General features: G+C 49.7%; 12 protein-coding genes across 12 annotated transcripts; 5 read left to right on the plus strand and 7 right to left on the minus strand.

The window, feature by feature from the left end:
- Positions 1–335: 335 nt before the first annotated feature.
- Positions 336–2,407, plus strand: N7518_008601 (MICOS complex subunit MIC60; the record flags this gene model as incomplete). Its single annotated transcript, XM_057189528.1, has 4 exons — positions 336–449; positions 506–614; positions 687–2,293; positions 2,363–2,407. 4 exons carry the CDS (start codon positions 336–338, stop codon positions 2,405–2,407), a joined length of 1,875 nt encoding a protein of 624 aa, XP_057041231.1.
- A 474-nt stretch (positions 2,408–2,881) lies between these two features.
- Positions 2,882–6,514, plus strand: N7518_008602 (uncharacterized protein; the record flags this gene model as incomplete). Its single annotated transcript, XM_057189529.1, has 1 exon — positions 2,882–6,514. The coding sequence occupies one exon, from the start codon at positions 2,882–2,884 to the stop codon at positions 6,512–6,514; it is 3,633 nt and encodes a 1,210-aa protein (XP_057041232.1).
- Positions 6,515–7,183: 669 nt separating this feature from the next.
- Positions 7,184–8,425, plus strand: N7518_008603 (uncharacterized protein; the record flags this gene model as incomplete). Its single annotated transcript, XM_057189530.1, has 1 exon — positions 7,184–8,425. The coding sequence occupies one exon, from the start codon at positions 7,184–7,186 to the stop codon at positions 8,423–8,425; it is 1,242 nt and encodes a 413-aa protein (XP_057041233.1).
- Positions 8,426–9,116: 691 nt separating this feature from the next.
- N7518_008604 (uncharacterized protein) lies at positions 9,117–10,832 on the minus strand (the record flags this gene model as incomplete). Its single annotated transcript, XM_057189531.1, has 3 exons — positions 9,117–9,755; positions 9,814–10,649; positions 10,712–10,832. 3 exons carry the CDS (start codon positions 10,830–10,832, stop codon positions 9,117–9,119), a joined length of 1,596 nt encoding a protein of 531 aa, XP_057041234.1.
- Positions 10,833–11,536: 704 nt separating this feature from the next.
- N7518_008605 (elongation factor G) lies at positions 11,537–14,123 on the minus strand (the record flags this gene model as incomplete). The annotated part of the gene is made up of 4 exons (XM_057189532.1): positions 11,537–11,591; positions 11,656–13,685; positions 13,752–13,863; positions 13,921–14,123. 4 exons carry the CDS (start codon positions 14,121–14,123, stop codon positions 11,537–11,539), a joined length of 2,400 nt encoding a protein of 799 aa, XP_057041235.1.
- A 590-nt stretch (positions 14,124–14,713) lies between these two features.
- On the minus strand, positions 14,714–15,184 carry N7518_008606 (50S ribosomal protein L36; the record flags this gene model as incomplete). The annotated part of the gene is made up of 3 exons (XM_057189533.1): positions 14,714–14,753; positions 14,824–14,858; positions 14,936–15,184. 3 exons carry the CDS (start codon positions 15,182–15,184, stop codon positions 14,714–14,716), a joined length of 324 nt encoding a protein of 107 aa, XP_057041236.1.
- Positions 15,185–15,714: 530 nt separating this feature from the next.
- N7518_008607 (threonine dehydratase, biosynthetic) lies at positions 15,715–17,537 on the minus strand (the record flags this gene model as incomplete). The annotated part of the gene is made up of 3 exons (XM_057189534.1): positions 15,715–17,018; positions 17,079–17,295; positions 17,358–17,537. 3 exons carry the CDS (start codon positions 17,535–17,537, stop codon positions 15,715–15,717), a joined length of 1,701 nt encoding a protein of 566 aa, XP_057041237.1.
- A 755-nt stretch (positions 17,538–18,292) lies between these two features.
- On the plus strand, positions 18,293–19,021 carry rcf1 (respiratory supercomplex assembly factor RCF1; the record flags this gene model as incomplete). Its single annotated transcript, XM_057189535.1, has 3 exons — positions 18,293–18,336; positions 18,438–18,508; positions 18,597–19,021. The coding sequence occupies 3 exons, from the start codon at positions 18,293–18,295 to the stop codon at positions 19,019–19,021; spliced, it is 540 nt and encodes a 179-aa protein (XP_057041238.1).
- Positions 19,022–19,879: 858 nt separating this feature from the next.
- N7518_008609 (MARVEL domain-containing protein) lies at positions 19,880–20,515 on the plus strand (the record flags this gene model as incomplete). The annotated part of the gene is made up of 3 exons (XM_057189536.1): positions 19,880–19,955; positions 20,006–20,291; positions 20,353–20,515. The coding sequence occupies 3 exons, from the start codon at positions 19,880–19,882 to the stop codon at positions 20,513–20,515; spliced, it is 525 nt and encodes a 174-aa protein (XP_057041239.1).
- A 320-nt stretch (positions 20,516–20,835) lies between these two features.
- N7518_008610 (uncharacterized protein) lies at positions 20,836–22,493 on the minus strand (the record flags this gene model as incomplete). Its single annotated transcript, XM_057189537.1, has 9 exons — positions 20,836–20,935; positions 21,003–21,186; positions 21,282–21,360; positions 21,438–21,794; positions 21,853–21,952; positions 22,003–22,046; positions 22,096–22,225; positions 22,282–22,329; positions 22,396–22,493. The coding sequence occupies 9 exons, from the start codon at positions 22,491–22,493 to the stop codon at positions 20,836–20,838; spliced, it is 1,140 nt and encodes a 379-aa protein (XP_057041240.1).
- Positions 22,494–23,048: 555 nt separating this feature from the next.
- On the minus strand, positions 23,049–23,582 carry N7518_008611 (bZIP transcription factor; the record flags this gene model as incomplete). The annotated part of the gene is made up of 1 exon (XM_057189538.1): positions 23,049–23,582. The coding sequence occupies one exon, from the start codon at positions 23,580–23,582 to the stop codon at positions 23,049–23,051; it is 534 nt and encodes a 177-aa protein (XP_057041241.1).
- Positions 23,583–24,496: 914 nt separating this feature from the next.
- On the minus strand, positions 24,497–24,838 carry N7518_008612 (LYR motif-containing protein 2; the record flags this gene model as incomplete). The annotated part of the gene is made up of 3 exons (XM_057189539.1): positions 24,497–24,588; positions 24,646–24,703; positions 24,755–24,838. 3 exons carry the CDS (start codon positions 24,836–24,838, stop codon positions 24,497–24,499), a joined length of 234 nt encoding a protein of 77 aa, XP_057041242.1.
- Between the last annotated feature and the right edge of the window lie 84 nt (positions 24,839–24,922).

The following is a 24,922-nucleotide window of genomic DNA, read 5'->3' on the forward strand; positions in this document are numbered from 1 at the left end:
CATTTTTGTTACTTGTGTTGTCCGTGTCGATATATTTCTTCTGTGTTTACACCTGACCTCCCGAACACCTAACCAGTGGCCAATATCCGGGGAAAAGAGGTTCCCATACTTATAGGCCAATCTCTGTTTTATCTTTTATTGCACTCCGAAGCCAGCTAAATTTTTTGTGATGTCAGTATGTACGGAAGTGGGCATGAAATGGCGCGCAAAGCCACCCTGACCGCCCGCAGGATTATCGGGGCGGATCGCAACTGAGCAACCAAGTTCCCGTTTTCCTACTCATCCATCTTTCTGATCACCTTTAGCCACTAATTTTGGCGATTGTGCGGCTCGTCATGCTGCGCTCCTCGATTGCTCCGGGTCGGCAATTGCTGTCAAACCCTGTCCGCCAACGGATCCCGTCGCAATGGCTGTCTAGAGCCGGTGCAAGCAACCGGCTTGTAGGCCAGGTAAAGAGAACTCCCCAGCCGTCCTATCTCTTCATACTGACAATCATCATGCGCAGCGATTCTTCGCCGATTCTAAGCCCCCTTCCACCGGTGGTCCGACACCAGTTTCCCCTTCCTCTGAATCCAGTATCCCCCCCAAGACCATCTCGCAGGCCGCTGAACAAGGTATGACGACCCGTTCGTTCATCAATTACCGTTGAGGCCCACCCCTTATGTCCTAATGCGATATTTCTGTAGAATCTAAGCTTCCTCCCTCGCCTCCGGCAGCTGCTCCCCGCAAATCCGGTCGTTTCCGTCGGTTCTTGATTTATCTGATCCTCACATCCGGCTTTGCCTATGGTGGCAGCATCTTCCTGGCCCTGAAATCCGACAACTTCCACGATTTCTTTACCGAGTACATTCCCTACGGTGAAGAATGCGTCCTCTACTTTGAGGAGCGCGACTTCTACCGCCGCTTCCCCAATGCCTTGAGAAACCAAAACCGTCTCCCGGCTGTACCCCGAGAAGAGGAAAAGCCCATCACAATCCCCCGCAAGAGCGGTCTGTCTTGGAAGATTGCTGAAGAAGTGAAGGCCGAAGTCGATTCTAAGAAGGCAGCGGCAACTCACGACGGCCAAACCAAGTCGACCGCCAAGCCCGAGGATCGGACCGCCGTAGTCACGAAGGCCAAGGAAGACGCTTCGAAGCCTAGCTCTAAGGAAACGAAGCCTGATTCGGAGGCGAAGAACCCCGTCTCGCTGGATCAGCCCAGACAACCTGCTGTTTCTGCGAGCACTATTGAACTGGTCAAGTTGCAGGATGGTGATGACGCTGTTGTCCAGCATCTGGTTAAGACCTTCAACGACATCGTTACCGTCATCAGCGCCGATGAAAACTCCGGCAAGTACTCTGCTCCTGTCGCCAAGGCGAAGGGCGAGCTGGAGAAGATTGCCGAGAAGATCGCTGGTATCCGCAGCGAGGCTCGCAACACCGCCCAGGAGGAGCTTAAGAAGCTACATGCTACCTTTGATGACTCGGCACGTGAATTAATGCGCCAATTTGAGGAAGTGCGCTCCACTGATCTTGCTTCATTCCGTGAAGAGTTCGAGGCCGAGCGCGAGAAGCTCGCCCAGGCATACCAGCAGAAGGTTAAAACTGAGCTCCGCCACGCTCAGGAGCTTGCTGAGCAGCGTCTTCAGAATGAGCTCGTTGAGCAAGCTATCGAGCTGAACCGCAAGTATGTCCACGAGGTCCAGAGCCTGGTCGAACGCGAGCGTGAGGGCCGTCTGAGCAAATTGACTGAGCTCACAGCCGACATGAACGAGCTCGAGAAGCTGACCGCTGGATGGAGCGACGTGATCGACACCAATCTCAAGACTCAGCAGCTGCAGGTCGCACTGGACGCCGTTCGGACCGTGGTCGAGCGTGCTGAGACCCCCCGGCCGTTCGTTCGTGAGCTTGTGGCCGTGAAAGAGCTTGCTGCTGGTGATGCCGTCGTCGAGGCTGCCATTGCATCTATTAACCCTACTGCTTACCAGCGTGGTATCCCCTCCACCACTCAGATATTCGAGCGTTTCCGCCGCGTTGCAAGTGAAGTCCGCAAGGCTAGCCTGCTTCCCGAGGATGCCGGTGTTGCCAGTCACGCTGCCAGCCTTGTCCTAAGCAAGGTCATGTTCAAGAAGGATGCTTTATCCGAGGGTGATGACGTCGAGAGCGTTCTGGTGCGCACTGAGAACCTGTTGCAGCAGGGCGATGTTGACGCCGCCGCTCGGGAAATGAACACCCTCCAGGGCTGGGCTAAAATTCTCAGCAAGGACTGGCTGGGTGATGTTCGCAAGGTTCTTGAAGTTAGACAGGCTCTCGAAGTAAGCTTTTGTTCCACCTTTCGATTTGGCAATTTGCAACAGATCCACTAACCACTTTTCTTTTCCCAGGTTATCGAGGCCGAGGCCCGCCTCCAGTGCTTGCGGGTTGAGTAAGCGCATACTTTGAGCGAAGCTGAATTCATTTTACCCTGTATATCCTCGTTTTACAGGAACTGTACCTCTAGTTGTACTTGTGCTTTAGACCCAGATGCTAGAACTTTCCTATGTCTCTTGACTCATATAAGGTGTGCAGTATGTAGTATGTACTCTAAATCTGGACAAATCTTCTCATCATAAATCAAACGAACAAGTCTGATAGTATCAGACTGATACTCGAGTCTTCCGCGGTTTCGTGCCTAGGCGGGCCCACGGGTGCGAATAAAGTGATTACGTAACATGGCCTGACGCGCATTCCGATCTACAACTTGCAGCCTGATAGTGCAACTGATTGTGCAATATTGTCTTTGATTTCACTGGCATTTGAACCCTTGCCAACTTGGCTGGTTGCGCATATGCTTGTGTCTGGCCGAATTATGTCTGTCTCTTTCTCGAACGTTGCCATCTAGCATTGTTGCCCTTCCTGCAGCAATGTCGCAACAACCGAACGAGCCCCCTGTACGATCTTCAATGTCTCCGGTGAATGGACGACCACGAGACCGATCCTCGGAAACAGCGTCGCCTTTTCTCCGACCCGATGGAGGTTCATTTCGCCAGACCCCGTCCGGAAAGAACGACGGCCAAGCGAGCGTGGAGTTGGAGGGTAGTACACTGGGCAGCAGTTCCCGTGATGGAAATCGGAGGACACCGAGCCAGCGGAGAACGCAGAGCTCAGGTGGTTTCCTGCTTGACTCGTTACCTCGTCCGCGAAGCACAAGAGTTAGCCTGCATCGCCCTCGCCCCTCGGAACCCCCCCAAGAGAAGCGCAGCGTTCCAGAACCGGATATTGTGGTACCCAAGAAACGCTCGAAATTTCCATGGATCCGGCTTAAGCATCATGCATCTGAATCAATCCCAGATGATGCAAGTTCAAACCCGAATAGTGCTTGGCAACCTTCTACGACTCCTGATAGACAGCCCTCCGGAAACCCCTCGCAGCCTGAGCAACGGGAAGACAATGTGACACATTCAACTCCTGGCCTTGATAGGGACTCGATCCAGATTGTGAATCTAGCCTTGAATCTTAATGAATCTCGGAGGAGGACAGCCTCTGGAATACCCCTTGGCTCTGAGAGCCGAAGACCAATATCTGTCTCTCAACCCGCTGTTCCGACAGTGAACGGCTATGTGTATTCTCCACAAGCGAGGGAGTTTCAGCGTGACTCGCCGTATCGCAATTTTACCCAGGTCTCTGGTAGGCGTTTGTCACATGGGACACTGCCGAGCTTAGACCAATCATCTGTTGTGAATTTATTGCCTCCATCCGCGATTGAGGATCAGAGAGCATATGAATTCTCCGAAAGCACTTTGGCTCGTGCTGAGAGAGCACGGAATCATTTTGATTTATTTCATGAATATATGCGGCTACTGCCCTCATTACCACCTCTTCGAGATGCAGTCACGGCTGATGCTGAGTCTAAACCACATAGATCCAACCGTGGTTATAACCCGCTTCAAATGATTCGCAACCGAAAAGTTAGGTATCGCGAGAAATGCTCCATCGACGCAGATGCCGAAGGATGGCACGACGTTGAAAAAGTCCATCAATGGATCAATAACGTCGAGCAAAAATACAGCCACAGAGAGTATGACCCAATAGATTGCTTAAAGCTGCCACCTTTCCAACAAGGTCGCCGCCATGTGTCTATTGGGGAACATGAAGGTATGGATATGATGCCTACCTCTCCGGGGTCGAGCTTGCGGCGAGTCAGCCGAACCAGCAGCACGAAGGCCCGTCGACCACGAATTGATTGGAAGATCTCACCGGCAGAGCTTCTGGCCGATGCCGCATGGCTGGAATATGGTGCCAACAAGACGAAGGTGGTCGACAAGGATGGCTGTAGACTATACCCTAACCCCAAAGAATTAGTTATCATGGACACAGGCGATGACATCGGGACGCCTTATAATAAGCAGAAGCGCCTTTCGGTCGAAGTGCGAGATCCTGGAGAGGGACATTCGTCACCGCGCACTTCTCTCTCCAGTTCTCACCCTGCATTGGCGCAAGAGTTCAAGAGCGTGGGTCGTGGGCGGCACAGGCACAGATTTCGAAGTCATTCGCACAGCTTACGCAGCCGTAGTGCTTCGAGCAAACGAAAGCCGTTACGATGGGATCATGGCAAAATGCGTTCGGGCAGCGTCTCGAGCTCTTCAAGCTCAGATACCCGCCCTTCCGTCGATGAGAAGCCTCGCATGTCTCGTGAGCATATCCGCGACCACGTTCAAAGATTCGTCGAAAACGCACAATCAGCATCTCGGACATCGCGCGCCAAATCCCCCGATGTTCGTAACGCTGGCATTGATCGGGGAAGGACACCACAGCCAACTGAGCCATTGTCGGTCAACAAGAAGCAAGCCCGCAAGCGCATGAAAGACTCTTTCTCATCGGCGGGTAGTCTTGATGACCGGCACGATCTTCGTGTGTCCCTAGAGGGCATGGATAGTACTGCGCCCAACTCTCCCGCTCGCATTGGCTACTTCCCGAGCATAGCAGTCAATCTGTCACCCCCCTCAAGTCGATCTCCCTCGCCCGCAAAGAAGGGTCTTCGTCACAAGATTGCTTCACGCCACGAGCGTAGCAAGAGCAAACAAGCAGATCGAGAGCGAGAGCGGGAAGATGAATTGCCGGAACCCGAGACTTTGCGTCAACGAAATCTGATGGCACTGACGGAGGGTGCCTCTAAGCTCGAGCCGAGTCCTCTTCCTGACGTTGTGTCATCATCCTATCATGACGATCAAGGCACGCAGGAATGCAACCGGGGAGATGGCCATCGGTCCCGTAAAGGGCCCCATCTCCCCGAATCAAAGCTGCGAGGAATATTCAAGGGACCAGGCCGGATAACAAAGATCGTGGGCAATGAAGTCTCCAAGGTCGGAGATCTCATCTTGAAGAAAGAAGATCCTGAATCTCGGAAATCATCCTCCGCCACCACATTTCCATCAGATGATAGCGGTTCTGATGAAGAGTCTAGGGGCGACAGGAAGTATGGCTCCAAAGGTCTCTTACGGCGCCTGCCAACATTTACAGATGAGCCTGGGCGATTGACTCGTGGAAATTCCGAGAAGAATTCATCCCGAAGCTTTATACCCTCCCTACCGACCTTCACATCACCGCTGCGGCAAGATGAACGGAGTGAAACAGCAGATACGACCGATTTTGGCAATCCTAACGAGCGAGTTCCTTCTCCACAAAATTATGGTTCCCGTGACTCTCCCAAGAAGTTCGCGCTGCCACGTAGCAAAACGCTTGATTTCAGCCCTTCTCTACACACGGGACGGACAAAGCGCCACGAGATCAAAGACTCTTCCATTCCTTTCAGCTTAGCACGGCCTCCTGTCACTGGGCTTGCCAACGCTCGAGCATCACCAGGGCTTTCTCCGGAAGGAAGACGCTCCGGACTTTCAGGTGCTAGTCGCGCCTGGAGTATATCTGGGCGCAGTATCCGTACCTTGATTGACACCGGTGTACCTGGTAAACCAGAAGTCGAGCGCACGCGGGCTCTTCTATTATCATCGGGGATCAAGGCCCGGGAGATTACTCGCCGAGCCCATACCTTCCGTGAGCCAGTTCCTCACTGGCTTCAAAGCTCGGTGGGTCCCGGCACATCTGTTCCACGAGTGACGCGAATTGGCGAGTTCGACCTCGCTGCTCAATGTCTCCTCCAACGTTTCGAGCACACCCAGCACTCGTTCCAACAATCTATGCATCATTTCTCCACCTCCACCTCGTACCCCCTCCGGTCCCAGCTGAAGAACCTGGAAGACCTAGTCAACAATTCCCTGACTCCTCGCGTCCGAACCACGGCAAATGATGCCGAAGACCTATGTGTTCAGCTCAACACCACCAGCACACTCGCTGTTAAGCAGCTGAGTGATGCCCTTGATAAAGGCCTTCGTAAGCGTCGCCGTCGGTTGCGGTGGATCCGCCGCACTGGTTTCATGGTTTTGGAATGGGCTCTTGTTGCTGTGCTTTGGTGGGTGTGGCTGATTGTCATGGGTTTCAAGTTTGTACGTGGTGTCTTCCGGGCCGTCTTTACAGGTATCCGATGGGTCTTGTGGCTTTGATCGCAGGCTGCATATTCATTCTTCGTTCTGATTCCGTGCCCACTACCCGTTTGGGGACTTTTCTTTTTACATTACTGTTTTTAACTCCATCGCCCCTATTGGCGTGCATATACCCTTCCAGTGAGCTTGTTTATGGCTGCTGTCTTCTTTTCTAACCCATCATATATTATTTAATGGAGTGTTGCGTCTGTTTCAAATGATTCCCATGATATTTTGTCTTCACCTTCTGTACATAATTCGGTTGTGCTATCTCTGTTCCAATACATCTGAATTTGAATAATACCCATTCGCCTCTGTTGATGGTGGACCTTGTCTACTGGCTGTCTTTCAGCTCTCGGAAGGGGACATGGGCGTAATACGAGAATCCCTCTGCAGGGTTGACAATGAGTAACTTTCTAGAACAAAGCTCTTTGCTCGTCTTTGTTCGACTTTGTTACTCTTTCTGGATATTCCAGAACAATACCTTCTTTGATCAGAACACTTGAAGATGTACAAGCATACCTCCTTGTTTTCTCTTTCTCTTGTCTATGTTTAACAATGGGAACCTTTACTATATAAAAAGGACCAAAGGGTATAAATACCTGGAGATGTCTGTTGGATTCATACGTTTTTTATATATTCAGCAGAAACAAACCTATCACAATATATCGCTCATCTTATACACCACAAATGTCTCCAACAGGTAACAAGATCCCCACTGACTCATCTAGTCCAGCCAACTCCGGTCTAAGCCGCTCCTACAAGGAAGCTAGCAGCAGCCGGTGGCAACTAGAAGCTCTCTTCCAGACATTCTTGGAGGACAGACCGGCCGATACTGTTCTTGCTGTTCAAGAACGACGCCTTTTCATTTCCTGGGACCTTAAGGCAATCCATTACTTGAGAAAATGCTTGAGGACGTGGATTCTGGACAAGGTCCCAGGTGACGCGATCGGTGCATTCCTCGTGACTGTCTTGTACGAACAAGACTTTCATCTGGATTATCGACTGACCATGATGGTGAGAGATGGGGAAACCCAGCTGCACATTGCTCGTCGTTTGCTGGCATTCTATCAAATCCGAGATGAAGAAGGCGATCCGCTCTGGGATAATGTGACCATCTATGCCGAAGACGCTCACCCGAAACCATCAGTTGGTCAGGGAAATGGTGCTGCTGGAAGACCTGCTGCCACGAAGGGACTTCCTCGTATCCCTACACCACCGCCTGCTGATCCGAGATGGCCCTTCTTCATAGGTGCGCTTAGCGACCCCGAGGTTGAAGACCTCATGGACAAGTTAGGAGACGACGACCAGCATGTAGAGGAATATTTGCCTCTCTTGTTCACCGGTGTGAGTAAGGAAGATATTCCCATCATCCAGGCGTTTCGGAGATTCAATCTCCACAAGAATGATTACTCCGAGCACATTCCCCTGTCTGAGCCTGGGACCGATCGGATTGAACATACACCGAAGCAGACTGACACATCGCAGGATAAGCCCTTACCTCCCGTTTCCATGAAGAAGCCTCTCTCAATCCTACCCACGGACAAGGCTCTTTCCGCTCATAAATCCCCCCTCCCCCTCCCCCTCCCCCTCCCGCCCCTTTCATGCCCCTCAAGCCCAAATCCCTCATTTGTACGTGTGTCGACTTTCAAGGCAGAAAAGAAGATTAAAGTCAGATGGGCAGACTATGTACCAAGCCAACATGCTAACATTGAACAGACAAAGGATACGACGGGTCTACTTTCGTCCAGCAGAGCTCGCCCGAAGCCCCCCGTTAACGTCGACGACAACCAGCACCCTCCTCGTCCCTCAGACACTGTTCATGCTTTTATTCGAAGTCCTTGGCACTATAATATTCCCCCGTCCCCTCCTCAACTAAAGAAGAGAGCGGGAGTCGAAGACTTGCGCAAGGCTCGAGAGCGTGGTGCTTGAATAACTAGAGACGTTTGAGTCGACGAGTTCCGAGTCTATTTTGCTGAGCGAAGCGAGGCATACTATAGAGTCGTTAGCGGAAGAGAATAATCGTGCCAGGCGCCCCAAACACATACCGTGTGTTGGTGCGCCCCAGTCAACAATAAATCGCAAATCAGGTGCCTTTTGTATGGTATACTAATAGAAATGGTACCTAACATACAAAAATCATAATGTCCAATTTCCCGACCCTAAGAAATTCAAGTTTCTATATCATTCATGGGTGAATTCCTTTGCAGGACTTTCCTTCGTGCAGTAGAAGACGAGAGCGATATAATAACCCCAACCATCTAGGGAGGTCAGCTAGCAAGCATGGAGATCATACAGACCGCAATAGACTTCCTTATCTCCTAATCCAACAACATCCTATAACTTCCTTTTTCATTCTGTATGTTGACCGTCTAACGTCTCCTCTAGGATTCTAGTTTATTTGAAGGCCTCACAATGGGTAATAAATGTATTATCACTGAGGCTGTCTAAAAATGACAGTAAAGAGTAAGAATTTCTTGGGAATCGTCAAGCGAACCAAAGCCAGAGCAAAGCCTCACAAAGGTAAGAAATGTGTGATCACTGAGGCAGTCTAAAAATAACATAGTAAAGAGTAAGAATTTCCGGAGAATTGTCAAGTGAACCAAAGCCAGAACAAATCTTGCTAGAGAGCCGAAAATACCCGACGGTCTAGAACTGCGCGTTCTGTCCTGCGGCGCGGATATGTATCGGAATTCCTGCCCCGGTGCTCGTCATTGCTGATGACAATTTGAGAAGACCGTATCGATTCAGGGAGTAAGAATCCCCCTTTAACAAGTACGTCTTGAGTTCTACCGGGTTCGAGTTCGACGAACGTGGTACAGAGCACTTCGAAATTCTGGAATACAACGGCTTGGCTCGACTCATCCGTCGGCCGTCCAAGACAGAGAACGGATCCCGACCATCCATCGGCGGGGCTAAACGGTTCCTTCGTTTTCCATAGAAGCGATGCAGTCTGTGAATGCGCAGTGCGGTCCCATAGGTACTGGGTACCTATAACCGTTGCGTTTCTAATTGCATTCGGGTCAACGGTTCCTTCGAGAAGAGCCCACCTCCCAACGACTGTATTCATTCGGACAACGTAGACATCGGACCCAGCGAGTACAGTGGAGTATGACGCCCATTCCGACACAGCGGGATAACCAGGCGGGCTGATAAGCTGAGGTAACTCATCGTCCATAATGAGGCTAAGGTCGTGCCGATAGCCAGCGGGAAACGGAAGAACTGGGCTTGGATCGTCGAATGTGTAGGAGATGGTACCGATCTATATGAATAAGTTGGAGTTATTAGCAGTAAGCACGGGAAAAAGGGAGGAGACTTACCCTCTTTTTCTCTGTTGCTAACCAAACCTCTTTCCCAATCGGAGAATTTTTATTGGAGTTCCGTACGACTCCAATAGCAGAAGTATCAGATTGAGGTGGTGGATTCCGGAGGCGTAGAAGAGCGCTCTTGGCTCTTAGGATCCACTCGGAAAACATCTTCGTCATACGGGAGCGTCGAGGGTTTCTCACAAAGCCATGCGTTACAGTTGTGATAGCTTCTTTTCCATCGTTCATCCGAATTCTCAGGCCTAAGCAGCCTTGACCCTGGAGACTCTCAGGTTTGTCGCAAACTTCCATGCCGGATGTAACGGTATCGGCGGTAGCTTCAAGCCTATATTCATCATAGAGTATTCGCAAACCACCAGCTTCCATAATCCAGTTTTCCTCATATATGGCTTGAATGTCGTGGAGTGATTTGAAAAGGACCACCAGGAATCCACTGACGAAAACACGGGCCCCTACTGCCGTGGGGAAAAGCTCGCGCAAGCCATCAATCTTCTCAGGGGACAGAAACTTTCTTGGGTTGATACCTTCTCTAAAAAGGTAATCCTCCTTCCATGGTGAACGTGGAGTCAAAATTCCAGACGGGTAAAGGTTCCGTCTATCCTCAGGATAAGGGTGCAACGGTCGCCCTCCCGCTTCAATGTCTTCGCACGCGCCGTTCACAAGCCAGACCTCAGGGCCGTACTGGGGATGCGATACGTAAACTAGATCACGTAGTCGCAATGCCGGATGATGAGTCCGAACCAGCTGTTCATTCTCTGGCGTAGTCTCAAGAGTGTGAATAGCGCGTATTTCTGCTGACTCGGGGAGTCCCCATACTTGCGAATCCGTTCCTGTTGCGCGTTAGCAACTCAAGTCTAAATACAGCATGATAGGAAAGCGAGATTCATCTTACTTAGTACAAGCCTGGGAGATAGTGTCTGATAACGGGGAAAGGAGGTATCGATGTCGGTTTCTGGGATCGGCAGGCGATTATACCGTACCGGGGACGCGAGTCTGGGGCGTTTCGCTGACATGCCGCCGTGGGGTATGAGTCTAGGACCCACAATTGCCGAGAGCACGGTAAAACCAGACCCCACGGTCGGCCTGATCCGATTCGGCAATTCAGGACCTGTATGCTGATTGTGCTTGGGAAGCTTGAGAATAGAACCGTAAGACGCGTACGAGAGTGGGATACACGATTCAGAAGATGGGATTGGATTGTGTCGAGAGGGAGAGATCCCCATGTGTCACGTGATGGGTCTTTTCTTATGGGCCCAAGATCCATCACCTCTTTGAGTCGGCTCAGCATCTGAAGCAAATTACCCCGGCTACTATTGATGATACGCAGTACAAGGTCCTCAGGCCAGGGGTTTTTGAGTTCGGCAACAAACAACCAAGGACAAGAGTTCCATACTTCGTTGGGTGTCCTTGTTCAAAGACACAAATGGTTATAAGTAAATAATCCGAAGAGGGAGAGGTAAAGTAAAACAAATTCTATTTGTTCGGATAGGAGAGTAGAAAGTAGTATCATGATCTTGAGATACAGGTCCCAGAAAGTCACAATGTGATATAGTGCCATGCGTAAATAGTACAAGGGGTTTTTGGATGGAAGAAGCAGCAGGGATTGAAAGCAAAATACGCTGCCTCTTAGCTCCAACAAGAGCCAATGCCACGCATTGCATAGCTTGGGTTGCCAGAGTAGTCGGAGTGGGTGAGGAGTTATTACATATTTTATCGTTTACTTCTTGTGTCTGTCGGCCTGGGCCTTCAGGTACTTAGCAATGAGTTCCTTCCTGTAAGAGAAGACAGTTAGTAACGGATAATGTATTTAGAGAAGTGATTGGGGTTGAAACATACTGCATGTGAGGAGGAGCCTTCTCGTAGTGGCTGAACTCCATGGTGTATTCACCCTTGCCCTGAGTAGCGGCGCGCAGGTTACTACTGAAGCCGAACATGCCGTTCAGACTGCAGTCAGCGTAGACAGTGAACTCGTCAACACCGGTTTCGGTGTCGTTGATAGTGGCACCGCGCTTGTTCAACAGGCCGATGACATCACCTTGGAACTCAGTCGGAGCGGTTACGACCGTCTTCATGAGAGGCTCCAAGACAGAAGGCTGGCTTTCCGCGAAAGCCTTGCGGAATGCCTGCTGGGTGGCATTCTTGAAAGACATTTCGGAGGAATCTGTCATGTGAGTGGCACCGTCATTGATGACCATGCGAGTTCCGAGAACCTTGTGGCCAATCAGAGGACCCTTTTCACAAGAGAGGTTGAACCCCTTCTCGCAAGCGTACAGGAACTTCTCTGAAATGCTGCCTCCAATAACCTGCTGCTCGAACTTGTTGTCCTCGAGGACACCGGTGGGCTCCATCCATCCCATAACACGGGCGAATTCACCAGGTCCACCGGACTGCTTCTTGAGCAGGTGGTCGAACTCAACACGGTTGCCGATGGTCTCGCGGTAAGCGACCTGGGGCTGGCCAGTCTCGCAATCGACCCGGTACTCACGGCGCATACGCTCCACGTAGATGTCAAGGTGGAGTTCACCCATTCCGGAGATAATGGTCTGGTCGCTCTCGTTATCATAGGAAACTCGGAAGGTTGGGTCCTCTCTCTGGAAGCGGGCCATGGCCTTGGAGAAGTTGGCACCGTCCTTGCTCTGCTTGGGCTTGATTGAGAGCGAGATGACGGGCTCGGGAACGAACATGGATGTCATGCTGTAGCCGAGAGTTCCATCAGTGAAGGTGTCGCCAGATGCACACTCAATACCGAACACGGCACAGATCTCACCAGCGCCAATCTCGCTGACTTCCTCCATGTCGTTGGAGTGCATGCGGACAATACGAGGAACCTTGACCTTCTTGTTGTTGCGAGCGTTGAAGACATTGGAGCCCTTGCGGAGAGTACCCTGGTAGACGCGGATGTAGGTCAATTGACCGAAGTTGCTCTCTTCCAACTTGAAGGCCAGACCAACAAAGGGAAGAGAGTTATAAGGGACAAGCTTCACAGACGCCTCGTCACGCTTCTGGTCAAGGGCGAGATTCTCCACCTCAGCAGGGTTGGGGAGGAAATCAATAACACCGTCGAGCATGGGCTGAACTGACTTGTTGGCCAGCGCAGATCCCATGAAGACAGGGGTGAACTTCAAGCCAATAGTAGCTCGGCGGATGGCAGCTCGGATCTGATCCTCGCTGGGTGTGATTTCTTCCAAGAACATCTCTGCAATCTCATCGTCGACATCGGCAAGAGTCTCGATGAGCATGGTACGGCGCTCCTCGGCAAGGGCCTTGACCTTCTCAGGAATTTCATCCTTCTCCAGTATCTCCTCTCCGCTCTCGCCAACATTGTATAGAGCCTTCATGCGGATCAAATCAACGACACCCTCGAACTCGTCCTCGGCACCGATGGGGACCTGAACAGCAGCAGCAGGGATCTTCAGCTTAGTGTTGATCTGGTCAACGGCCTTGAAGGGATTAGCACCCATACGGTCCATCTTGTTCACAAATGAGATACGAGGAACGTTGTAACGACGCATTTGGCGATCGACGGTAATCGTTTGGGATTGGACACCCGAGACAGCACACAGAATCATGACAGCGCCGTCCAGAACGCGCAGCGCTCTCTCGACCTCAATGGTGAAATCAATGTGACCGGGGGTATCAATCAAGTTGAGGTGATACTTCTGGTCAACACCCTCCTTATCCTTCTTAACCCAGTCACAGAAGGTGGCCGCGGACTGGATGGTAATACCCTTCTCACGTTCCAAGTCCATGGAGTCCATCTTGGCACCGACGCTGTCACGCCCGCGGACCTCGTGGATAGCCTTGATACGACCAGTGTAGAAAAGAACTCGCTCTGTGCAGGTGGTTTTACCGCTGTCAATATGGGCCTAGGCAGCGAGAGTTCATTAGACAAGAACAAGAAGCGTACATGGAGCAAGTGGGATAGTATATACCGCAATACCAATGTTACGACACTTGCTAAGACGAGCGGACTCCAGCGGATCGAGATTGTCGATAATGGCGGCTTGGGACAGACCCTCCGGGTCGGCCTTAGCAGCCTCGAGACTAATAACAACATTAGAAAGAGTAAAAGAAACAGATCGGGTCGACGAGTATACTTACACCGCAGAAGCAACAGCAGAGGAATTTCGGCGCTGGTCCCATTGTCCCAGCTTCGACTGATAAGCCGGCGCAACAGCGGCGGACCGGAACGCGGCCGTTGAAGCGCATCGTTGGCGCAGAAGAGTCTGGGGTTGGAAACGAGCTGATCTGGTTAGACCAAACACCGCACGGGTTTGTAACCGTGCAAGATAAGGAGACCGCATGGTGATGATCCAACCACTCCAAAATTGAGATGATCAACGCGAATTGGATGTTTAGTTGGCTCCGAAAAAAAGTTCGGGGAAGCCAGGAACGCATCACGTGATTATTTACGTCGGCCCATCAGAGCCGGTAGATTACAATTCGGTGTATAGCTAGCCATAAAATGAGATATCGATATTGAAAACGGCCATATCTTGGTTGTGGAGGTTTGAGTAGGGCGACAAGCCGTTGGTTGGAGTAAGGTGCGCATATATCCATAGATATTGGGCATCTGAGAAAGACTAGAGATTAGGATGAATTGGATCGAAACATGAAGACCAAATAAACTTGATTGTCACACTAATATACAAGGAAAATACACAAGCGCCGTGGTACCACTGTCTGGTTTTATAACAAGAATGCAAAAGTATGCTGCCGTACGAGTTCCGCGACGGCAAGTCGTGTATCCAAGGCAGCTGAAGACAACCTGGTTATTGAGAGCATATTTTTATGCCTAGAAGTATCGCCAATATCTCAGATTGTTCGAGTAAAGGCTGCCGCGGAAGGATAAAGCGATGCAAGCTATCGGAGAAAATGATGGAAAGCGACGACTCTATTTCCCCTGCCGTTGCTTGTGCTTAGGGTTCTTCGAGCTAAAAGATCAAGAAAAAAACATATTAAAACCGACCAACTCCAGGCTTCAATGTCACAGGGTCCACTCACCAGATGATGTAGACACGGCCTTTGCGGTGAACGGGCTATTCAAAGTCAGCACCAGACAACATGGCTTCGCAATCATTCCAACATTGAAGCTATTCAATATCTTAGATCATACCTTGCAGCCATCGCATAGTCTCTTAACAGAAGACCGAGTCTTCATTCCTCGAACCTGCTCCACCTGTTTAGCAGACCCATTCGCCACAGCAACAGCATTGCCGGACTTTGCTTGTCCACGGAGTCTTGTCAGGCTGTTGCGAATCATGTGTGAGAAAGGCCGTAATGAGGCGGTCCGGGTGGTCACAGAGGGGAAGAACTGGCGGAGGGCCCCGGAGGAGGCACCGAAAACGGCGCGGAGGGAGAACATAGCGGCGGGTTTTGATTCTGGTTTATCTCCGCGAAAGACGATCAAGTGGAGGCTGCGCCTCAAGTGTTCCTTGTGAAGAACAAAAGAGGTATCGGGGTGCGGTGCGAGGTTGATATTTGGCTTCCAAGGTTCTTTGGTTGTGCTGCGATCGCAAATGTTGGCCGGAGCTTCTGTATCGCCGGTCAGCCGATGAGAGTGGCCGCTGTGATTGGTCCGTTTTATACTACAAGTAAAACAGAATGACAATGCGAAATGTGGATTTATTGAGTGCTTCGATAGAAAAGTCTGTTTTAATGCTCGATAATAAGAAAAAGAATATTTGAGGGTATTTGTACTTATGCTAGTATGTAGTGAGAACCCTAAAAGTAGACTATGTGACCTATAATACAAAGGGTCTATCAAAATCAACCAAACGCCAAACAAGAGACAAAACAGGCCTGGACCTTAAACCGCTTAAACCATAACAAGCTATGAACAATACATTTCTCGTTACCCACCTTCCCTTCTTTTGCAATTTTAGAACAAAATGTTTATTCGGAACGCAAGAAGGTCTTGTAAGTGGGCGAGTCAGTGTGCTCACTGAACGGATAGCCCAAATCCCGGAGGAAGGCCTCCAAGTCCTCCTTCTCGGGCGACGGGCACTGGATTCCAGCTAGAACCTTGCCGACATCACCGCCGTAGTTTCGATAGTGGAACAGAGAGATATTCTGTTCCGGACGAAGGGTGGTGAGGAACTTGGCGAGAGCACCTGGACGCTCGGGAAACTCGAACATGAAGATGCGCTCATCGGCAGCCTCGCAGCGGCCGCCAACGAGGAAGCGCACATGGCGCTTGGCAAGTTCGTCATCACTCAAATCCCGGCAGCTCATGCCGGCCTTCTCTAGCTCTCCCATGATCTTGGCCAAGTCTTCGCGGCCAGTAGAGGCAGATAGCGAGATACCCATCAATACATCAGCCGAATCTGCGCGGGCATACCGGTAGTTGAACGCGGTAACGGCGTGGGGCAGGACAGTTTCAACGAGCTTGGCGAACGCGCCGGGCTTCTCGGGGATTTTCACGCTAAGAAGTGCCTCCTTCTTCTCACCAAGGGCTGCGCGCTCAGCAACAAACCGCAGACGGTCGAAGTCCATATTAGCACCGGAGGTAATGGCAATAAGCTCGCGGTTGGGGTCAGGGCTAGGGTTCTTGGCAATATACTTCTTGAGACCGGCAAGAGCGAGAGCACCGGCGGGCTCAACGATGGACCGGGTATCCTCGAAGGCGTCCTTGATAGCCGCACAGGTCTCGTCGGTGGACACCTGGATGACTTCGTCGATGACCTCCCGGCTAAGACGCCAAGTTTCCTCGCCAACAGACTTCACTGCTGCACCATCTGCAAAGAGCCCAACCTCCTTGAGGAAGACTCGTTTACCCGCATCGAGGGACTGAGCCATAGCGTTGGCATCGTAAGCCTCGACACCGATGACCTTCACCTGGGGTGCGATGCGCTTGAGGTAAACTCCGATGCCGGCAATAAGACCACCTCCTCCAACAGCACAGAAGACTGCCTCGAGCTTGTCCAAGTTTGCTTGGCGCAGAAGCTCCATGCCGATGGTACCTTGGCCAGCAATGACATAAGGGTCGTCGAACGGTGGAATGTTCGTTAGACCATGCAGCTTCTCTAATCGGTGAGCCTCATCTTTGGCAGCATCGAAGTCCATTCCGTGAAGAACCACACTTCCTCCCAAGCGAGCAACATTCAGGTGTTTAATGGCAGGGGTGCCGGAGGGCATGACGATGGTAGCGGGGATTCTCAGCTTGCGGGCAGAAAAGGCCACACCTTGAGCATGATTTCCTATGTCGAGTGAGTCAGAAGGCGTTTCCATTTTGCATTATCTACCAGTTATAAACTCACCAGCAGAGCAAGCAACAACGCCCTTCCAGCGCTGCTCATCACTCAAATGAGCCATCTTGTTGTATGCACCACGGAGCTTGAAGCTGAACACCGGAAGCAGATCCTCGCGCTTGAGAAGCACCCGGCTTTCCAACCGGCTACTCAGGTTGACAGCATGGGTAAGAGGGCTTTCTTCAATAACATCGTAAACTCGTGACGTCAAAATCAACCGGAGATACTAGAATGGCGGGGCAATGTTAGAATTTGAAGTTTCAGTGGGTATTGCAGAACTTAAATTACATCTGGGTAGCCGTTGGGAAGAAGAAAAGCTTCAGGAATTCCCCAATTAGGAGGCAAGCCCGGGGTCCTTTGCTCACGTTCAGAGGGCGGCGTCGGAGCGGCGGTATACTCAGTCAGCGCAAGCCCGCTCGTCTTGGGAGTGACGGGCGTCGTGGCGCCGTTGGGAGTCTCGTCGGACATGATAAGTTCGGGTTGATTTCTGCCAAACGATAAAGACAATCAATCCCAATGCTGATTAGAAGAATTTGAGAGCCGGGAAATTCTGAACTTTGACTCTTTTTTCTTGAGGCGGGACCGGTGATCGGAGTCCCTTATGTCATCAACCCCGAGTGCTAGCCCTAGTTAGTTAGTGAAATAAAGCTTGATTTAGGAGTGTCGAAAGGGTGAAATAAGAGGAGATGAGATCAAAACGAATGGAAATCTTCCAGACAAACATGAAACAGTGTGTTCCTTGGACTGAATGAAAGGAGACAACGTTGGGTAGCAGGCACGACAAGTAGATGTAGATAGCGGTCAACAATGAGGGGCTACTAGTACAGGAATGGCTTATGCTTGGGTTATTTTATTTTAGACCAATCCGACATCAGAGATTTACAAACAGAAATATGTAAAGCAGGAACCCTGATGTCGTTGTAGCATTGTAAATACATGGCCTCCAGGGCTCCAGGGCTGGGCCAGATAGTTACATAACCCAATATGTTTGAAAACTTGGCGTCATACCACAGCTCGACCCTTTGCGCTCCAGCATCTTGAGCCTATTCCAACATCGACACTTCCCAACTCCTCACGCCTCCCGACTTGATGATTTAATCTTTGCTACATAACCACCCATTATAAAACTCGGCTGAATATCCCCGACACGAAAACTTCGCATCCCGTGGACGCAATTGAACTCCGCACGACCGTCAACATACCCGACCACGATCAACTTCACGATGAGCCGGGAACCTGTTCCTTCGTCTTTTGACGAGGAGAACCCGTATGTATCACACATTAGCCGTGTGCTCCGCAAGCGGAACCCGACAATGCCGCAGAGGAAGCGAAGGGAAGGCTCGTCTGCTAACACTCGGTCTCGGACAGTCAATTTACAGAAGAGACCGGCGTTCAAAAATTCAAACGACGTCTCAAGGAAGAGCCCCTGGTTCCACTTGGTACGAAATCCATCTGCACAAGCCCTCATCTTGACTTTGGAATTTCCCTCCCAACATTGAAAACCAAAACTAATACATACTGCCACAGGATGCGCCGCAACATGCTATGCCCTCTACCGCGCCTACCGGTCGATGAAAAGCGGTGACTCGGTTGAAATGAACCGAATGTTCCGAGCCCGTATCTACGCACAAGCCTTCACACTAGTCGCCCTAGTCGCCGGCGGAATGTACTTCAAGACGGAGCGGCAACAGCGCCGGGAATTCGACCAAGCAGTGGAACTTCGGAAGAAGCAAGAAAAGCGTGACGCGTGGTTGCGCGAGCTAGAGATTCGTGATAAGGAGGATCGCGAGTGGAGGGAGCGTCACGCTGCCATTGACGCTGCGGCCAAGGAGGCCGGAAATAAACCGGCGCCCCGTTCTGAGTCTGAAGCGGCACGGTCATCGATCGAGCCTGCGGATGAGAAGTCTATTGGGGTTATGGATGCCGTCAGGGCTCTTATCTCGCGGAACTGATGGCGTGCGCTCTGTAAGATAGGAGAGGTCCTTTTTTCTTTTTGTACATATGCATCCAAATTCTCCGATAGTATGTGGATTTTTAACTGATGAATTTTGCCGTTCTAGAATCCATAAGCATAAGTGACAGAAGTACGATTGGTTCATCTGGGGTCGTACTGTGTACGGGGATGATGATCGACGTACCGAGGTTGAAATATCTCAATTGATCCCGAACAATATCACGCCACTAGCAGATGGTAAACCACCTTTTCGGCAGCATCTGGAATTTACGAAACAGCACGTTGATTTTGGATCAGCATGGCCGAGTTTGTTTCCTTGGCCGAGGCTTTCATGTGAGATCGACAAAGCTAGCGTGCGGCAACCTAACATAATCAGTGCTTATTCGGAACGGGAGTGCCGTCAAGGGAGTGTGGTTTTGAAATAGTATTGAATTCTTGGAGTATGAAAGAGTTTAAGATGAACGCTTCTCATCCTGAAGACTAATATGGTGCGCATGATAGAAACCTAGAATGCGGGGAAGTTGAGCCAACACCAAACCCTAATTTGGAAAGCTCCAGGGTCTATCAGAATGATCCTGTGTCAAACTTTTCAGTTACCCCGAGACTCCACCCCTCATGCAGCCTAACTCTTTCAAGACTTTCCCAAGGCACATTTTTTTCCGAATCACAGTACCATGACGTGTGGAACACAAGCTAGTCGCCTTATAGGCCGTCTCTCACGAGAGTATAAAAGCCCATGATATTCCCTTACGACTGTAGATCTTCTCGTTTCCTAATCCTTTCCTCCATACCCCTGTCAAATCGACTACCCACCTGTACGCTATACCCAACAAAAAGAACCGTTTCCACATTCAAAATGCTTTCCTGGATCAACCCATTGCGAATCGTGCAGGCCATCCTGTCCCTAGCCACGATTGGTCTTACCGCATATGGTATGTTTCACTATCCACAAAGTACTCATGACAGCACTGACTCCATCTAGAAATTGCCTCTCTGTACGACAAATGGTCCTACTCGAATGTAGTCTACTACATGCTCTTCAACGGCTGCTGGACAACAGCCATCGCAGTCCCATACCTGGGCCTCGCACCCCTACGCTTCCCTCGCTTCTCGCATGAAATCGCAATTCCTCTCATAGAGCTGCTCACCGGCGGCCTCTGGCTCAGCGGCTGGATCGCCTTGGCTGCCATGATTCCCTCGCCTGGCGCATGCCACTATTCCAGCTGTCACGCCCTCCAGGCTTTGATTGTCGTCGGGGCCGTGCAATGGTAAAACAGATGCCTAAAGATTGACGCATGCATACATTATCTAACCTGTGGTTCTGAGCAGGGCTACTTTCGTTGTCACAAATACCTTCGCCATCATAGACCTGAAAAACTCTCGCCGCAACGCGAAGAATCACCGTAATGATGCTTCCCCGGAGATGAGTGCTGCTGATGCGGATACCAACGGCAATACTACCACTACCGCCACTGCCGATGGGGCTGTCTAGATATACACCGGGTAAATGTTTATGTACCAACGACACTTGCACAGCTTGCAAGCTATGATATGCACGCGGTTGAGTTTCCTATATGAAAGCGATACCCCACTTAGTTTATTTGACGAACACATGTCTGCCCCTGTTTATATGATCTTGATAATACCAGAAATAGTCTGGTCATGTATCAACCCAATATTAATACGATAATCTGTCCTTACTCCATTTCTCTCCTTATCCGGACGATGCAGCTCAATTTACAGCACCGTTTTAAAGCAATAATACCCAGAAAATTGAAATCTTTATCATGAATATACTCTAGCGTTAAAATTTTAACCGATATCCATCCCGTCCACCTGGTGTATCGATTTCATTGGCCCGCTCTGGCCAGTCTGGTTCATTTCTGCATGGAATCCCAGCACCTCGCCGTAGCTAGAAATAATCAGCAAAATGTCCGGAAAAGTGTTGACATGTACTGCATTTAGGATTGACTACTGACATGATGGTCTTCCAGATATCGGCCGGGAGTTCTGCTTCGAGGAAGGCCCAGTCGAATGTTTCCGCGGCGACGGGTTCGTCGTTGGGATCGTGGTATGGTGCTAGATATGGGGATGAGAGGGCTTCTGCTGCGGAGATTCGTACTTGAGGGTCCAATTGAAGCATTTTGTCGATTAATTCCGCCGCTGATTTGGTTAGTATTTTTGCTTTCTTTCTTTCTTTCTTTCTGGTTCAGATGTATAATTGAGGCTTTCAAGGAAAGGGATAGCTTGAAACATACCATTTACATTCGCCTTGGGAATGAGCTGTGATATTGGGGTGCGGGCTCGCTTTGGGAGTGAGTTGATAAAGTTCAACGTCTGCAGAAAAAGGAAAAATAATTAGAAGACCCCTTTCGGTGGGTATAATATATTTTCATAAGTATGGCCTCACTCACATTTTCACTTGTGATATTGTTGATGACTTCTTCAGGGGGGCTCCCAAGGAGATCGGTAATAACACAGAACTGGTTGATATGGTTCTTTCCAGGGAACAAAGGCTCTCCCAGAAGTAATTCTGCGAAGATGCACCCGGCACTCCAGATGTCGACTTTTTCGTTATACTTTCGCCAAGTGAGCATAATCTCGGGGGCACGGTAGTATCTCGTCGAGACATAGCCGGTCATGTGTGACTCTTGGATCCGGGCCAGGCCGAAGTCACATATTTTCAGGTCACAGTTCTCGTTTACCAGAATGTTGCTTGGTTTTAGATCTCTGTGGATGACACCGGCTGAATGGAGATATTTCAGGCCACGCTGGAATTGTTGTTAGGAAATCGTGCGTTCTAGGCGGGAGTTGGTAGATGGTGCTAACCATTATTTGATACATAAAGTATTGGGCGAATTGATCTTCGACTCTTTTCGCCTTCAAGATTGTATCAAGGTCTGTTGCCATGAGTTCGGTCACAATGTATCTAGAGTAATTAGTACTTTCCCGTGTGAGGAGAGTGAAGTCTCTCCATACATGTCTTCTGAGGGAGAAATAAAGATATCGGTCAGGTTGATGATCTAGCAGGAAATTAGACAGTCCTTCCATACTACGCGAGGAAGTTCTCACGTTTTCATGTCGCAACTGTCGCAGTAGTTTCATTTCTCGAAACATGTGTCTTGCAATAGCCGGTGTCTTGAAAGGTTCCGAGAGTTTCTTCACAGCGACAGTCCGATGAGCAAGCTGATCTCGTGCAGAGCTATGGAAGTATTTGTTAGTTCTGGCTGGTGATGGAACTGCTCCAGGAAATAATACCAGACAAGCCCAGATACCCCAAGTCCAAGAGGTTTCCATTCTGTGTAGCTAGTTCGTATAGTCTTAGCATACAAGATCTCGCCCAAATATCAGCGGCTTTGGTTTCTTTCTAACCGTTCAGTAGTCTCAAATATTGTACCCATTACTGATTTCTGGGAAAAGGTTGCCATTCGCTCCCCGTAGGCTGGCGTAGGTAAGGCTGTAGGCATCATTGGAGAGAATATAGAAGTAAATAATGGCTATAATACAGGGATCAGCAAGAGAAACATGTAACAAAGTGTGATATGAATAGTATGAATTATATGAATCGAAAGGAATCTAAAGAATAAATAGAAATCCAATGTATACTAACCGTTCGATGCCGTCACAAGTGCTCGGGTAGTGACATCAGAGGCTTTGTGGATCTCCCCACATAATCCAGCACATGCAGACAAAAAATAGAAGAATCATGATCATTCGCGATCATTCGCGATCATTCGCTTTGCATTGCATTGCACGATGGATCTTCGTATCTACCCCGTGTGACCCGACCAGCTTCGGGAATTCCAGGGCTTAGGCTTGTGCAGGAACCTGAGTCCTATTTTTAGGAATGTTTATGCGGAAATAGGTCTCCATGTCATAGACAGATTCGTAGATTCGTTGGTTCGTAACTATGAAAAGTTCCCAATATGAGTTTTGGTACGGGCTTTTCCGAGCAGTCCTGAGATTAATATACAGCCATCGCTAAGCAGAAAAAGAGAACAGCCAACCAATGGAAGCTTATTCCCTCAAGTGAACCCATTGTCCGTATCGATAAAGTTCTCAAACATGGAATCAGTAAAGCCATTCGGCTCGTACGGCGCAAATTCGGTCGGGATTGCAGGCAACATTGTCCAATCGTTATTGTACGCGCCCGGTCCGATAGGGTTGGCGTTATCTGCGACCGACTCATCGGACCACGTCCCAGTCGAAAATGTCGGCGATGAGCCGGTGGGCAAGGAAGGACCGACATCCGGGTTGGAATGGGTTTGTAGGACGGTCTGGGTCATCCTGGCGAGCTGGTGGTTGATTTCGTGGTCTTGGCACTCGGCGTGCTGGAAGACGAGGTTTTTCAAATCCCACAGTTCTTCTCGTAGGCAATTCAACTGTGCTATGAGGATGTCTTTCTTTTCGGTTTCGTGGGTGAGCCGACGCTCAATTTGCTTGTGTTCTCTCTTCTTTCTTTCGCGGCATTTGTTGGCGGCGACGCGGTTTCGTTCCAGGTGCTTTGCCCGCCGAGGGCTGACGGATTGGGAGGATGAGGCGGATGAGACGGATTTCATGGTTTTGGTCTCCTAGAGAGGTATTGGAGGTGTTGGAGGTGATAAAGGACTTGAATTAATAGTGAATACTTTTAGAATGTAAATTATAATTGAGGGGAGTAATTTCAAGAATCTACAAAATGTAGTAGAAATTCGATGAACACGCCGCAACCTTGGACTCCCAAATATATAAAAGAGCCTGGACCAAAATCAATGACGTAATACACTTTGTATGTTAAGGATCTGGACAGGATTGAAAATATGAAAGCAAGCTTCGAGAGAAGCCGTAACCTGGCAGCCGTTTCCGGTTGTGCCTGCCATCCAATAGTCTAGGCCTCAGCCACATGAGGTTGGTTGAAATACACTCGGGGTGTTTGGAGAGGACAATGTAGCAGAATACAATGTCTATATTCGAGAATTGAAGACGTAACCTTCATCAGACCCGGCTCCGTACAATCTCTGTCAATGTTTAGAGACTCCTATATCGACGTGAATGTCTTGATGTGGAGAGACCCTCGGAAGTTCTCCCCACCACATCCCACCACATCCCACTTGGAACGCAACAGGGAAGCTCCTTTCGACCGAGAACTGCCTTGTCAACTATAGAGGTCGACCCTCTAATATCAACCGTTCTTCAACGGTATGCACTCTTAGCTCGGTGGTAAATAGCTCGGTAGCTCGGCAATACATGCCTTGAGTTGATTTGACACCAAAATATATACATCTCTAACACAGGTCAACCAGCGATCTGTTCGTCAATATACCGCCTCATCGTCTCGAACTCTGATTTGCCTGTCTTTAATCTCATTAGCAATCTATAATATTATAATATAATACCAAAATTTCATACCGAAAGCAAGTATCTTATGTGTTGCTGAAGAAAGGTCAGTCAAGTATTCTCAGATCTGAACCTTGCCATTAGAAAACATCCAAAATCAACTTACCAGATCCGATACATTTCGATGGCGTTCGAATTCATCACGTGCATATTTGTGTAGCTCAGTCCGTGTTGACGAAGGTGGCACCTCTGAACGTGTCTGTTAGTGTCATACATGGCTTCTAGAAACTGGAACGGTGGGCACACTTATTAATGCTCGCATGATTTCCCGCCAGAATGACAACACCCGCTGTCTCTGGATAAACTGTATGATTCAATTAGTACATATACTTCAAACCAAGCTTGAGTTACTTACATGATCTAGACTGATAGAAGGTTTCTTCAGCTTGGAGGGCCGGGTGTGTGAGACCGCCGCGAGGAAACGAAGTGAGGAACGCATTGGAGTAGATCAAACCATGACCTCATTTACAAAAAAAAAAAAACAACTGCTCCCGTCAAAGCTTTTTCTTTCTGATGATAGAGA

Source organism: Penicillium psychrosexuale (genome assembly GCF_028828465.1).
Source record: "Penicillium psychrosexuale strain IBT 29551 chromosome Unknown utg000004l, whole genome shotgun sequence".
Taxonomy (NCBI): Eukaryota; Fungi; Ascomycota; class Eurotiomycetes; order Eurotiales; family Aspergillaceae; genus Penicillium; species Penicillium psychrosexuale.